The following is a 14171-nucleotide window of genomic DNA, read 5'->3' as shown; positions in this document are numbered from 1 at the left end:
ACAGCTTGCGCCTCAGCGGAAGGAGCTTACCAAGACGGGTTTCCTGGCTTCCTTCTGCCTCTGCTATTCCTGCGTCGGCTCCAGTGAGCTGGTCTTGCCGGTGGGCCAGAGTCCCTGGCGCGCAATGCGTTCCTCGGGCCTGAATGTTTCCAGACGGACTAGAGCCGAGTAAAGGACCAGCGTCCCGGTGAGACGCCTCAGCGGCGCTTCAGCGCTTTTATTTCACGGAGTTCTAGGGGGCTGTGCCCCCTGCTCGCTACACTCGCCAACACCCCCCCCAGGACAGGCGGCTCCGGTTCTCTCATGGCCGCTGGGCAGGGCCGAGGCTGCATCAGCCCCAGCTCTCCCCCCAACCATCGGGGGCTAGGCTTCGCCAGCCCCAGTCCTCCCCCCATCCACCGTGGGGCGGGGCTTCGCCAGCCCCAGTCCTCCCCCCATCCACCGTGGGGCGGGGCTTCGCCAGCCCCAGTCCTCCCCCCATCCACCGTGGGGCGGGGCTTCGCCAGCCCCAGTCCTCCCCCCATCCACCGTGGGGCGGGGCTTCGCCAGCCCCAGTCCTCCCCCCAACCATCGGGGGCTAGGCTTCGCCAGCCCCAGTCCTCCCCCCATCCACCGTGGGGCGGGGCTTCGCCAGCCCCAGTCCTCCCCCCATCCACCGTGGGGCGGGGCTTCGCCAGCCCCAGTCCTCCCCCCATCCACCGTGGGGCGGGGCTTCGCCAGCCCCGGCTCTCTCCCCCCAGCTGCTGGGGGTGGCCAAGACTGTGGCAGCCCTGGCTCTACCCCCTCCCTGCTAGGCCAAGGCTGCTGGGGGAGTGGAGGGGGCACGCTGAGGCCTCGCCAGACCCCGCGCTCTCCCCCGGCCACTGAGCACCAGGGAGGAGGGAGGCCACCGTGCAGCAGCAGAGCCCTGGGGCGGGGGGGGAGGGAGGAGGCAGGCGGGACTCTGTCTTCCCACAGGAAACTTTTTTTGTGTAGATGGAGGGAGGTTTGGAGTCCTCACTCACCTACCCCCGATGTGCAGCCACCTCTGGGTTAGAGCGCAGCAGCTGTTCACAAGCCACAGTTTGCAGCTGCCCACAGGGGAATTTGCTGATGGGCCGTGGGCTCTCTAGGCGTCAGGATCCTGGCTTTCCGTCAGCCCCCTCTGACTTAGGGCGTGATGCTCTGTTGAGGGCCCCCAGCACAGATCCCCGGCCGGGCACAAGAGAGCAGCAGGAAGCTGGTGGCATTCTGCCTAGTTCACGGGGCTTCGTACCGGAGCAGGCGTGCGGCCACGGAGCCTGGCTAACGCCTGCCTCCCATATCACCATGGCATTGCTGGGCGGCTCTGCCCCCAGGTATCGGCCTGGCCCAGCGCTCGTGACAGGCGGACTGCAGGCTGGCTGGCTAGGTTAGGAATCAGGCAGGGTGCCCTTTGCAATGTGGCAACCAGGACTCAGAGTCCCAGAAATCCTTCGGTATGGGCTCCCATGGAGGTCAATGGGAGTGAAGCACCTAAATCCCTTCCAGGGTGGGTGTGGACGGAATGTCTCGGCAGAAGCTGCGTTGGGCCGGGGGAGCAGGTCGGGGACTGTGAGTGTTTGCAGAGCTCTGCTCATTTCGAGACATTTATACAAGCAGAAGGCTCCAGGTCGTAACAGCTCTTTACACGCTAGAAAATGAGATGCTCAGATAAGCCGTACGGTGGTTCAGACGCAGCAGAGGAAGCAATCACATGCAGTTCAGGAGTGAGCGCTATCAGATACAGAACACCCGCTTGGCTGCTTCTTGCAACGGACGCTGTTCGCACCCTGGCTGTTCAGTGCCCCAAAATAAACTCTCGTCTGTTTTCTCTCCAGAAACAGTCACCTCCTTTTGTTCTTTCTTCTTCCTTGGCTCTGACTTAAGAGCAAATGAACCAGGTCCCAGAGCCAGGCGGTGACTAGCAGCCATGAAACTGGCGTTTAAGGGAGGGGTTAGAAGCCTCTCTAGGAAGACGGATGGTTTGATAGTCTAGAGAACAAACTGACTCTCCGTGGCCCACCTGCTGCCATGCTCCCAGTGGACAGGGCGGGGAGAGACATGAGAGAACAGAACGTTGGAGGACAGTTTAGCTCCAAGGAGAACAAAGTCCTGGGGAGTTGGAGGGGGGGATTTGAGGCAAAGTGAACTCTGGAAAAGCAGGTTTCGCCCCAGCCCTCTGCCTGTCTCACACACACACACACACGTGTAAAATAGCATTAGTGTTTACGTTGTCATCAATCATCAGGCCATATGGCAGGAAAGTCGATGTTTTTCTCCCCTGGGCTGGATTTTTCATGTCAGTTTTGCAAGGCATGTACATACACAGCACACCGCGATAGTCACGTTGAACAACATCTTCATAAAACATTCTTAAGTGTTTCATTTACTCTCTCCCTCTAGATACGTATCAGCTGTGTGCGTGTGTGTGTGTGTGCGTGTGCACGCACACGTGCACATACACCACTTTGCTGCTGACTTACTTGGGGAAGACACGTTACCGGTCTGTGCCTCAGTTTCCCCCGCTGTACAATGAGGCCCATCACACTTTCTGGTGGGCAGATATTTCAAAAGCACGGAAGCGTGGACTTCGTAAGGGTATTTAGGTACTTCATGTCCATTGGACGTGAGGCGCTTAAAGGCCTTTGCGAATGCCACTCCATGGGCCTACATTGCTCCTGAAAACGGGACTTGGGCTTAGCCAGCACTGCAAGGAGCAGTTGAGCGTTTGAGCTAGTAACCCACGTTTTTCAGCCTCGGATGACACTGCCACATTCCCATTGGCCATTAGCCTTCGTAGCAAGCCGGGTTTCCTAGTGTTCGCCCTAAATCGACCTTCGCGCCTTCTGCCCTCAGTGCTCCTGTATTACTGACGTCCCAGGGATGGCCCAGCAATAACCCTTCCTCCTTGGACCTTACCCCCTGCGAGCTATCAGTTGGGGCGTCAGTCAGCGGCGTGACAGGCACAGGCAAGACACACGCACTAGCCAGCCCCCATAGCCGGGGCGTGGCAGGGGCACTTGAGCGGCATGGGTGCTCACTAGGCTGGCGCCGGCACGGTCTGTCTGCGGGGGCTGGAGTTGCACACACTAACTCGCTGTGTGTGTGGCCCACGGCCGCAGTTGCACCCCCATGGGGTGGCCTGCACCCACCCCCACCCGGACCCCGCTGAGCAAGTGATCAGAGCCTGGAAAGGCAGCGAAGCCCAGCTGGGCCAGACGGAGCCTCTCCAGAGCTCGCCGCCTGCCCCAGAGAAGTGCGTCCGGGTGCAGCATGGCCCAAAGCACCCCCCGCTCGCTCCTCATGAGCCGGCAGCTCCCACAACCGGCCCCCTCGGCTTCCATGCGCCAGGCGGGGCCTGTCTGCCCACCTGCGCCGGTTAGCGCCTGGCGCGGGCACAGGAAAGGCCGATCTTGCCCCTCAGCCGGCGGGACACAAAAGCCACCGTCACGGCCGGGCTTCGTGGGGCCAGCGGGGCGAGGGCTGCGCGGTGGAGCCCAGCCCAGAGACAGTGACATTAGTAATCAGAGCGGTGACCTCTGCATGGCTTTGATTGGATACACATTCCACACTTCCCCACTCGCCCATCCAAAACATTGACATTTCCGCTGGTGGATCGGGTCCCGTGTTGGCGGAGTCGGGGACGCGATTCCCTCGCACAAAGGTTAAATTCTTACATCTAAATGGGCTTATTCATTTAGTGCAGCAGCTGGTGTGATTTCGAGAAGAAAATAAACATTTCCTTCAAATATTTTGATTGGCACCTGGACAACTGAAACACTCGAGCTCAAATTGCCAGGGTCTAAAAAGCCAATGGGCCGGACAGCTAGAAGCTCAGTCAAGCTCTAGTCAGTTTGCAGATGCGAGGCGCTGGCCTGCATGCCGGGTTAGACGCAGCGGCGTGTGTGTGTGTGTGCGTGTGTGGGCGCGTGCGCGCAGGAGACGTTTTGCCGTGGTGGCTCCGATTTCAAACAGCGTGAAGGGCGGGGGAGGCGCATGCTGACTGCGCTGACTGTCCTGCCGTGCGCGTCGCGGGTTGTGCGAATGGTAGGTTCACTCTCGCGTGCCCGTGATGCCTGGTTAATGTGACAGACGGTTCCTTTGCTGGTGCAATAGGTGGTGATGGTGCCCATTAGTACAGCTGTTTGATTTGGAAGGTGTCAGGGCTGCGCTGACTCAAAACCGCAGGGGTGGTGCGGTCGAGCGCAGCAGGCGGGGCTGACGCACCCGTGCGAGAGGCACGTCCGGCCACATTTCATGGGATGGAGGGATGGGGCAATGGTGCCCAGCAACTGTGTAGGGAAAACGTCAGCTTGCTGATGACTGGAAGTTACTTCTGTGCTAATTTGGTGGGCTAGTTAATCGCGTAAAACTGCAGGCTGCTGTTGTGGGGTTGCTGCTTTTCGAATAGAGTCGTCGTGATGCTGCAGACACAAGGGCTCACCCACGCGGTGCCCAGAGGCTGCGCCTGCACGTTCTGAGCGCGAGTTCCCACCCCAAGCGCTCCCAGGCTAAGAGCCAAGACGTGGCCGTGGCTGGGGAAATGAAGGGTGAGTATCACCGCCATTGAACGGGGCAGCGGCGGCAGGCGCCACGCAGTAATGCGGGCACAGAGCGGCTGGAGCAGTGGACTTGGGATTGAAGCTGGAGCTCGTGGTCAGTGTCTGCCACAAGCCCATCTTTTGTGTCCACTTGCAACATGCCTGGCAGTACAGCGTCTGGAAGGGTGTCTGGGTGCACCCCTGCCCTCTAGTGGACAGACGGCCGGTCCTGCTCCAGGTGTTGCTGCTCCGCAGGGCTGTTGCCAGCCGCGGGCGGGCGGTCCAGCTGCTGTAAAAGCGGCGAGCGTGTCACAAAGAGCTGTTCGGCCAGCCTGGGAGAGCTGCGGCTTTGCAGCAGAGGGGGCCTTTGTTCAGGACCGCGTGGGACCAGAGTCTAACTTGGCAATGAGAAAGTAGGAACGTTCGCCCGACAGGGAAACACACACGGGACGTCACCGGGCATCAGCCCATGTGTTTGCCTGTGCAAAGGCGTCTCGGCTCCGGAAGCTGCAGCACGGGGAGCGCAGCTAAGCACAGGCCTGGGGCAGGCTCTGGGGGCTAGCCCAGGGCTGTGCAGGCATGTGCCAGGCTCATGCGAAGACTCTTGTCTGGGCCCACACGCCACAGGCGGGACAGGCGCCCGGGGGGACGAGAGGCAGGCGCTGCTGCATCTCGACCTCCAGACACGAGGCTGCCGAACAGGGGCTAGATCACTGGGGCGCTTGTACATGCAGCCCCCCAGCTACACCTGCCTTGGCTTCCGCAGCACTTCGGTCCAGCCCATGTCCCATTAAGTGCAGTGCTCCCTGGAAGCGGGGCGCTTGTGGGGCCAGCCAGGAGAGAGGCAAATGCCGCCCCGCTGATCGGCAGAGCGCCCACTGCGAGGGCTTGTGTTTCTCCTGCTAGTGCACATCCGCACAGGCCTTGGTGCACATAACAGCATTTATTCTGCACATGGATGGAAAAGATCAGAGGGACCGTGGGGACTGTCCCGCGTTCAGCCGCGGCAGTGCTGATGTCCTGTGGCAGGTTTGGCCATTCGTGGGGGGCAGCGGGCAGCCCGCAGTATAGACACGGGGGCCTTTCTTAGCTCCCCAGCGCCTGGCTCTCGGGTGAGGGACAAACAACATCAGGCCTTATGGCCTGGTGGGGAAGGCTTTGCCCCTGTGAAATCCTGAGTGTGACGCTCGTCGGTGCCCCCCTTTCGCACCACGTTGGACCCAGCGCCAGCGCAGCCGTAAAGGCTGGGCGAACCCGGTTGTGCTCATGGGCCCATGGCGTCCAGGCTCCAGGAACACTCCTGGTCTGGGGGCCTGGCACAGCAACGTTTGGGGGCAGGTCTCGGCCCCCCAGCCCTGCCTGCCACCCCCTCACATGCCCCCGTCCACGGTGTCTCCTAGCCAGCCTGCGGCCTCAGGCCAAATAAAACAGCCTGGGGGCCTGCCACAGCCACTGGCAGTGCAGTGGGACTCACTCTGGGTGGCTGCAGTGCCGGGCCGGAGGCGGGGGGAGGGGGGTTTCCACTCGCTGCCCCTTCCCTGAGTGCCCCTGTGGCCAAAGGGAGCTGGGGGGCAGTGCTGCACCCCCCGCCTGCCACCCCCTCTCAGAGCCTGCACCCTGAGCCCCTCCCCCAACCGCTCCTGTCCCCAAATCCCCTCCCAGAGCCTGCCCCCCAACTGCACCCTAATCCCCCACCCTCAGAACCTGCACCCTGACCCAGACTCCCTCCCAGAGCCTGCCCCCCCCCACCTGGACTCCCTCTCAGAGTCTGAGGCAGGTGGGTGGGAGGCCTTTGGGTGGGGGCTCCGGGCGTTATTTCTGCAGGCCGGCTGTGCCGAGTGGCGCCGTGCCCATCCTGGGAGCACAGGCAGCGCGCGCCCACGGGTGTTCCCGGCTGCGCACAAGGAGCCGTGTTCTGCAGCCGCCATGGCTATAAAGAGCGCTGGCGCCGTGTTCACCTCCCCGTCTGCCTCGGCCAGCAGGGTTGCCCACGTGCCAGCTGGCTCTGAGGCCAGCGGAGCCTGCAGCTCCCAGGTGGAGCCATGTCCCCCCTGGGTGGGCGGGGAGGTGAGCACAGCCTGGCTTCCCCTGGCGGGACAGAGCCCCCGGAGACGAAGGGTGCGGGTTAAAAACCCGCCACGTGGGGCTACGTTCAGTGCGGCGCTGGAAAAGCCGAACCCTTCTTCCGGAGAAGATGTTGGAGCAAACCACGCTGCTGCCCGCCCTGCGCAGCCGGTCCCCTGGCTCCCCGCGCGTGGGGGGCATTCCCGCCAGCCCCAGGAAGGCCCTTGGCCGCCTCAGTGGGCTAAGGCCTCTGCCTTCACTTCCTGCCTCGAGCCGCCCTGCACGGCGGCCGCTGGCGCTGCAGACGGGCGGCTGCCCCAGAGGCCTGTGTGCGCAGCAGCAGCTGGCAAAGCGACCGTGGAGTGTGAGTTGACGCGGGAGATGGCGCAGGCCGCGCCTCACCATGCTCAGACGCAGCGTTAACGCCCACCGTCATGAGAGCAGCCCGCCCAGGCAGCGTTTGGATTGCTCTGAGGGTCCGCGCTGAGCCTAGTCCTGGCATGCGGGTGGCCGGTCTCCTAGGCGGGGGAAGGCGCTGACGTCCCAATCCACAGCATGGCCCAGCTCACACGGGGTCTGTTTTGGGACCAGGTCGGTTCAGTGTCTTCGTCAACGATTTCGATATCGGCATAGACAGTACGATTAGCACGTTTGCAGAGGGTGCCAATCTGGGAGGGGCTGCGAGTGCTCTGGAGGATGGGTCATAATTCAAACGGATCTGGACAAACAGGAGAAATGGGCTGAGGTCAAGAGGATGAAGTTGAATAAGGACAAATGCAAAGTGCTCCACTTAGGGAGGAACAATCCGTGTCTCACACACAGAACGGGAAGCGACTGTCTGGGCAAGAGCATGCAGAAGGGACTAGGGTAGGGCTGTAACAGATTAACCGATACGCCACAGGCAAAGCCTGGTTCCCAACCTGCCATCCTTACTTTGCGCTTTGCGGCGACTCGGTGCAGCCGCGTCGTTGCCGGGCCGGGCCCCTGGGGGAGTGCCACAATCCTTAAGGCAGCTGCGGCAGCGCAGCGCGCTCATGAGAACACCCGGTGCTCCCCTGGGAACCAGGGCCCCGTGTACGGCCTGGCCGGGCTTACGCTGCCTGGGCAACCCCTGAGGTTTCCGTGATGCAAGGTGGCCGCTGGGGGCTGCCCCTGGGTCAGAGGGAGGTTAGAGATGACACCAGTGAGCTCAGCTTCCCAGCCCCCTCCCATTGGCCGCCGGCCAAAAGGAGCAAGTTTCCCGCTGGGTTCTCCTGCAGCGGCACACGGCAGCCGGGCTGGCGGTGCAGCGTGGGCGCGCTCAGCTGTGTGTTTATCGGCTCCGTCCCTGATACGATCAGCATGAGCAGGCCACCCACACAAAGCCTTAACGGCCTGGTCTAGACGCCAGCTTCCCCGCCCTGGCTGTGTGCGTGTGTGCGCCAGGGGGCCTGTCTGCCTGGCAGAGGGACGGCTGTCTGGGGCCCTGTGCCGGTTTGTTTGCTCCACCGCCCACGCAAAGGCTAAACAATTTTTCTGGTGTTTATAGTTGTTTTTTCCCCTCCTGGAGACAAATAAACCGCTAGAGAAATAAGCGTCTCCCTGTTCTTTCATGGCTAGTAACCAGCAGCCTTTAGGGCAGGAAACAGTCCTGGCCTAAACAAATGACTTTAGGATTTTTTGTGGCTTCCACCACTCCCAGTTACTGAGGATTTAGACCATGCCTCTTACTGCACATTGTATTTCTTGGGCTGGAGACACAGCGCCTAGTGCACCGACACTGGGCAGCAGCCTGCACAGCCAGGTGCTATGCAGGGTCTCCAAGCAAAGAGCGCACGCCCATCCCAGGAGTAGCACTCAGAGAGCTTTTAGCAAGTACTGTCCCCATTTTACAGATAGGAAAACTGAGGTGTGGGACCTGCTGAGGCATGCATGCAATCACTCAGTGGGCCCGTGACAGAGGCAGGCGTAGACCCAGGTTTCCTACTCTGTCACACAACTGCTGATTGGTGTGAAATCCCCAGCGAGGCCCACAGACGGATCATGCCAGAAGGGGCGGGGCTTCAGGCAAAAGGGGTGGGGCTGGAGCAGCCAGCCCTCAGACCACAGGAGTGCACCACAAAGAGCTCCCAGGGCTCTGGGCTCTGGCTGTGGCAGTGGTGACCACCTTGGGCCCTTTTGAATCGCCAGGCCCCTTCCCCCACCTTGTCAGCAGGCGGGTAGCGTCCTGCTTTATGTTTTGCTGGTCACACTCCTCAGCAGTTTATGGGGGAAAGGCTTCAGGTTCATGAGCCGATTGGGGTAAAGGCCGCACCCTTTTGCCTTCTAGAAAGGCCAGCGCCAGGGCCACCCTGTTTTCAAACCACTTTTGTGCCCAGGTTAAAATCCAAGCCAGCTCCGTCAGGGCAGCCCCTCCTGGGGCGCAGCCGCTGGGAGGCAGGGGCGGCCATTCTGCCTGTAGAAAGGCGTTGCCAACAGCGTGGCCTTGCTCCTGCTGCAGCCGCAGGAATGGCTGTTCGGACGTGTTGCTCACAGGGCCCTGCTTGGACAAATCGCTCAAGCTGGATGTTAAGTGCCGGCGACGTCTTGCCTCGTAGTTAAGTGTTGGCTTCACAGGGCAGCTGACTTGCCCTTACTACCAAGCCGCCGACAAACTTCAGAGTATTGCAGAAAACCTGTGACTGGCATTTTGTATTCCCAAACGTAGCGCTTTTAATGAAGTGCCTTCCGCGTGGCCAGTCGTCACAAGCTGGCATGCCGTGGGCCCCGGGCCCCGTTTTCTTTAGAAGAGGGGGTTTGCTTCATTGGGTTCAGGGATTTGGGTGAAAGGGGTGAGCAGAGAGCCAAGGGAGGCAGCGGGGAAGGAGTAGGGTAGTGGAGGGGCAGGGCTGGGGCAGACTATGGGCGGGCTTACCTCCCCAAGCAGCAGCTTCACCCACCACCCATGGGGCCAGCCCCAGTTACTCCCGCCGTGGTCTGGGCCTTTTAGCAGGAAAAGCCTAAGCAGCCACTGTTCTTTCTTCTTGCCAACAGGCACGTCGGACCTGAGCCCCTTCTCCGACCCGCGGCAGTTTGATCGTTCCTTTCCTACGCTGCCGGCCCTCACGGAGACACGGTTTTCCGACCCCCGGATGCATTACCCCGGCGCCATGTCAGCAGCCTTCCCCTACAGTGCCACGCCCTCCGCCACAGGCATCAGTGGCATCAGCATGACCAGCATGCCCACCACGACTCGCTTCCACCACACCTACCTTCCGCCACCCTACCCGGGTTCCACCCAGAACCAAAGTGGACCCTTCCAAACCAATCCCTCCCCGTACCATTTGTACTATGGTACGTCCTCCGGATCGTACCAGTTCTCCATGGTGGCCGGGGGCGAGCGCTCGCCCACAAGGATGCTGTCCTCCTGCACAAGTGCCTCGGTGGGCAACAACTTAATGAATCCCAACCTGGCCAATCAGAATGATGGAGTTGATGCGGATGGTAGTCATAGTAACTCGCCTACAGCCATGACGACCACCGGCAGGATGGATGAGTCCGTCTGGAGACCCTACTAGGAAGGACTCAAGTGGGCACGTGCAACGTTAACCGAATAAACCCCCCCAGTACGTGACTCCTGTCGCTAGAAAAACGAGGCCCAGCATGAGGCAGCTCCCTGTCTGAAGGCAAGTCAGGGTCCGTCCTTAGGCACCTGGCAAGCAGCGATGGACCAGTGTTGTGTACAGGTCAAGACACACATCCGCAAGGCTTGAATTGCTCACTCAGAAAGGGTCCTTTGATCCCTTCGAAATGGGTGGCTTGTATATAGGACTCTGTGGAATGCAACGTTTGCTAATTGCGCAGCTATGGCAGTATTCAGCACGCTCTTCACCAGAACCCCGTCCTCCCGCAGATCCATAAAAAACGCCCCAGCCCATCCGCCTTGCTGCAAACGCAGGATCTAGCTACTTGCCCCCTCCGGACAAGGGCGTTTAACCACCACAAGAACCCAGTAAGGACACCAGAGATGCCCGCATCCGCTGAGACCGGAGTCTTGCTGACAGCAAAGTAGATGGGACTGGCTCTCGCAGACACTGTTTCGGTTCTGAGGGACATTGCAAGCGAGAGGGCAGATGTCGGCCATGTGAAAAAATGCTGTGAGTTGATTTGGAAAGTGGTTGCATTGTGATTTTTTTTGTTTTGTTTTGACCAGTAACATGGCTGATCTCCTCCCTGTATGTTTACATGAGATGTAATTTTTTACACAAAGTGTTTTCCTTTTGGCCTGCCCTGGACATTAATGTCTTGCTATTTCTAGTTAGTCTCGCTAGGTGCATCCAAGAAGAAGAACGCATTTGGGACAATCCAGCGGGTGAGGTGCACTTAAACATATTTGCTGCAAAGAGGATGCGAAAGCCTTTGGAATCATGTGAAATTCCGGCTCGTGGCTTCTCCACTCTCGTTTCCAAATGGCGCACAGGCAGCTGTGGCAATACTTAGTATTTATTTATGGTTCTCTTCCATTGTTACACCCAGAATGGCTCCCCACACCATGCAGTTGTACTTAAATACAGGCAACCACCAGCTGATTCTTAAAATACTGAGTTTTGACTGACCCCTCAATTTTACATTAAAAAAAAAAAACCTTCGGGGGCATCAAATTGTAAGACAAATGAAATCAAAATATAAAGTACCGCACATCGCACCCGAATGCGAGCTCTCCTGTCATTGCCTAGTCACTTCAGATGGGCTGCATTAATAGTCTTGCTGAAGGATAGGTCTACAGTTATAATAATCTTGTGAGTATTTACCAAAGCACATGGCTGGAGGGACATATCTGTCCAGTAGACCAGGCCAAAAGTTGCCCCTTATTTTCCCTTAACAGACTATGAAACGACTATTTGTCAGTGGGTTTTTAAAAAGTTATCAGGAGAATTAATTGGCATCTGGTTGCTTACGTCTGCGTGAAGGTTGCTTTGGGCTCTTCAGGGCCTTTGGAAAGCCCATCCCATGCTCCACAGCTGAAGGCAGGATGGCTGGCTTGCCAAAGCCAGTGGGCATCTTTCCAGCAATCAAGTGACGTAGACTACACAGAACTGGCACTGCCGTTTAAATATGGGGTCAAGCCATCGAATCACAGGAACCCGGATCGAGTTGTCAAGCTGCAGTGAGCACACAAGGGTTTAAAACCTGCAAAATCCTCTGGCCTTAGCAATTAGCAGCTGCCTGGCACTCTGGACTAGCACTGCCTGTCTTGATGCAGTCAGGTTTCTCAGTACAGTATTTCCACTGATAGAAAGCACAAAGAAAATAAGGAATTTCTTCATACCAAGGTAACGGTGTTCATGGAGTATTTAAAACATAAAAAAAACTGCAACTATGTTCTTTTATGACATATTGTCATATAAAGGTGTAAGTACAGACACCTCTATGTTATGCAGCCAGTTGCAAGACTGGCCAAAAAAATTTGCTTTGCACTATAATTTGCCTTTTTTTAAAAAAATGCACAATCGCTTGTACAGTAAAACCTTTGGCTTACGAACTATTTAACTGTAAAATCTAATTTTTTGGTCTTATTTGTTATAATAATATAATTCTTAAATGTATTGAAGGATCCAGTTCTTAATAATGCTTCCTATACTTGCGTGGCAGGGGCAAAAAACAGAAACAAGAAAAACAAAACAAAAGAAGAAGAATAGAAGAAAGATCTTTCTCTAGTGAAGGAGAGCAGAGATTGTTCATTTGTTTTGTTAAATGGAATCTTACGATGGCGATTGAAAAAAATGCTAGTAATACCAAATAATGTGGCTATTTGTGTACTATGCCAGCCTTACTTGAAGGTAACTCCCTGTATTTAATATGTAGCCCTTTTTACCTGTAGCACGTGTCACGGAGGGTGGGGGTGGGGGATCTTTTCCCATTGAAGTCATTAGCAAAGCTCTCATAGGGATGATCCTGCTGCTTTTACCTTCAGTGAGCGCAGAAGTTTTGCTTGCCTTGTGACCAGACAGACTCACGTTTGTAAGGAGCCACCTGACGTGGCCAGTTCTGCTTTTCTATTATAAACATTGATGTTCTTGTCACATGTACGTGATTCTCTCGTCAGGCGTCTGTGTAATCATTTTCAAGCCTTTCCACGTGGAATAATAAATGGACGGTTACAAGTCTTGGCCGTGCCGCTTGCCTGGTTGATTTCCTCCTGCTACTCACCAGGCCTGGTCAGTGTGTGGGCAAACAGACAGACTCAGCAACCATGCGCCTCTCATGATCCTGCCCCCTGTGCCTGGCACCTGGAGCATCTCAGACACACGAGGCAAGGGCCATAGCTAGCCAGTGGTGCTGATTTGACAAAGCTAGAGGTCTGGCCCACAAAGGCATTTAATGCCGAGTGCCCTGAGAAGGGTGTGTGGCTAATTAGCTCCATTTTACAGATGGGAAAAGTGAGGCATGGCTCATCTGCTCCGACTGCATTCCCATTGGGAAGTGGTGTGTGTGCAGCACCCAATATGATCAAGCCCTACACTCCAAATTGCCAGCAACACATGCGAGTGCGCACACACACACACGTGACTTTCAAGTGCCTCTAACCCAGTGATGAGCCACGGAGGCTAGTGCGTGGGTCGAATGAAAGGCCTTCATCGCAGTGGGCCACAAGATTGTTGTAACCAAGGCGATCTCCTGGGATAGTTTTGCTCACCGCACTGAAGTACCTAGAATTTGGGGGTGGGTGTCAGTTGCACCGTAGCAGCGCTTTGATTGGCTGCAGAGAGAGCACGCGGCGCGCACAGTGCATGCTGAGTGTTGTGTGCAATCAGCACCCACCTAACTTCACAGGCCCTGGCGTTACGAGCGTGACACTTTAGTACCGGTTGCACCTCTCTAGTCCAGAATCCTCAGGACCTGACCAGCTCCAAAAGAGAGACTTTTCTGGACCGTGGGAGGTCAGTATGGTCTAGCAGCATCACCAGCACGTCCACTGCTCACTGGGCTGCTAAAGGACATTTCGGGGTAAATTAGAGCTGAATGACAGCACAGAACACTGAGGCTATGTCTACACTGGCGGGTTGTTGCGCCAGAAGCATGCAAAGGAGGCTAAGCGTGGAATATCACTGAGCCTCATTTGCATACCTAATGAGCCGCCATTTTGCAGAAGAGGCTCTTGCGCTAGAAGGAGCTGTCTACACTGCCCCTGCTAGCGCAAGAAAAACCCTCTTGCGCAATGCTGCTACGCTGATTATTTTCAGGAATAACGGCGTTGTGCAAGAGGGTTTTTCTTGCGCAAGTAGGGGCAGTGTAGACAGCTCCTAGCACAAGAGCCTCTTCCAGAAAATGGTGGCTCATTAGGTATGCAAATGAGGCTTGGCAATATTCCACGCTTAGCCTCATTTTCATACTTCTGGCGCAACAACCCACCAGTGTAGACATGGCCTGAGGCCAGGACAAACATTATGGGACACTTGGCCACACCTCTGAAAAGTGGAACATCCGGCCCACTAAAATCCTGCCTGGCCACGGATGTTTCTGGACTAGATTGCGCTGGACTGGAGCGGTTCAAATGACACGGACAGAAACCTGCAGACTCTGGCAACCCTGCGCATGGGCAACGGT

At 57.3% G+C, this 14171-nt stretch overlaps 1 protein-coding gene across 4 annotated transcripts in view; it reads left to right on the top strand.

The window, feature by feature from the left end:
- Positions 1–12730, top strand: part of RUNX3 (RUNX family transcription factor 3) — a 99236-nt gene extending 86506 nt beyond the window's left edge. For all 4 annotated transcript variants that reach the window (XM_075908531.1, XM_075908529.1, XM_075908530.1 and 1 more), the window contains one exon: positions 9618–12730. In XM_075908531.1, coding sequence (XP_075764646.1) covers positions 9618–10141 — 524 coding nt within the window. In that variant the 3' untranslated portion in view covers positions 10142–12730. The remainder of the gene's footprint in view (positions 1–9617) is intronic.
- Positions 12731–14171: the final 1441 nt, after the last annotated feature.

Source organism: Pelodiscus sinensis, chromosome 25, assembly GCF_049634645.1.
Source record: "Pelodiscus sinensis isolate JC-2024 chromosome 25, ASM4963464v1, whole genome shotgun sequence".
NCBI lineage: Eukaryota > Metazoa > Chordata > Testudines > Trionychidae > Pelodiscus > Pelodiscus sinensis.
Note: the sequence above shows the minus strand (reverse complement) of the source record. Positions and strands in the feature narration are given on the sequence as shown.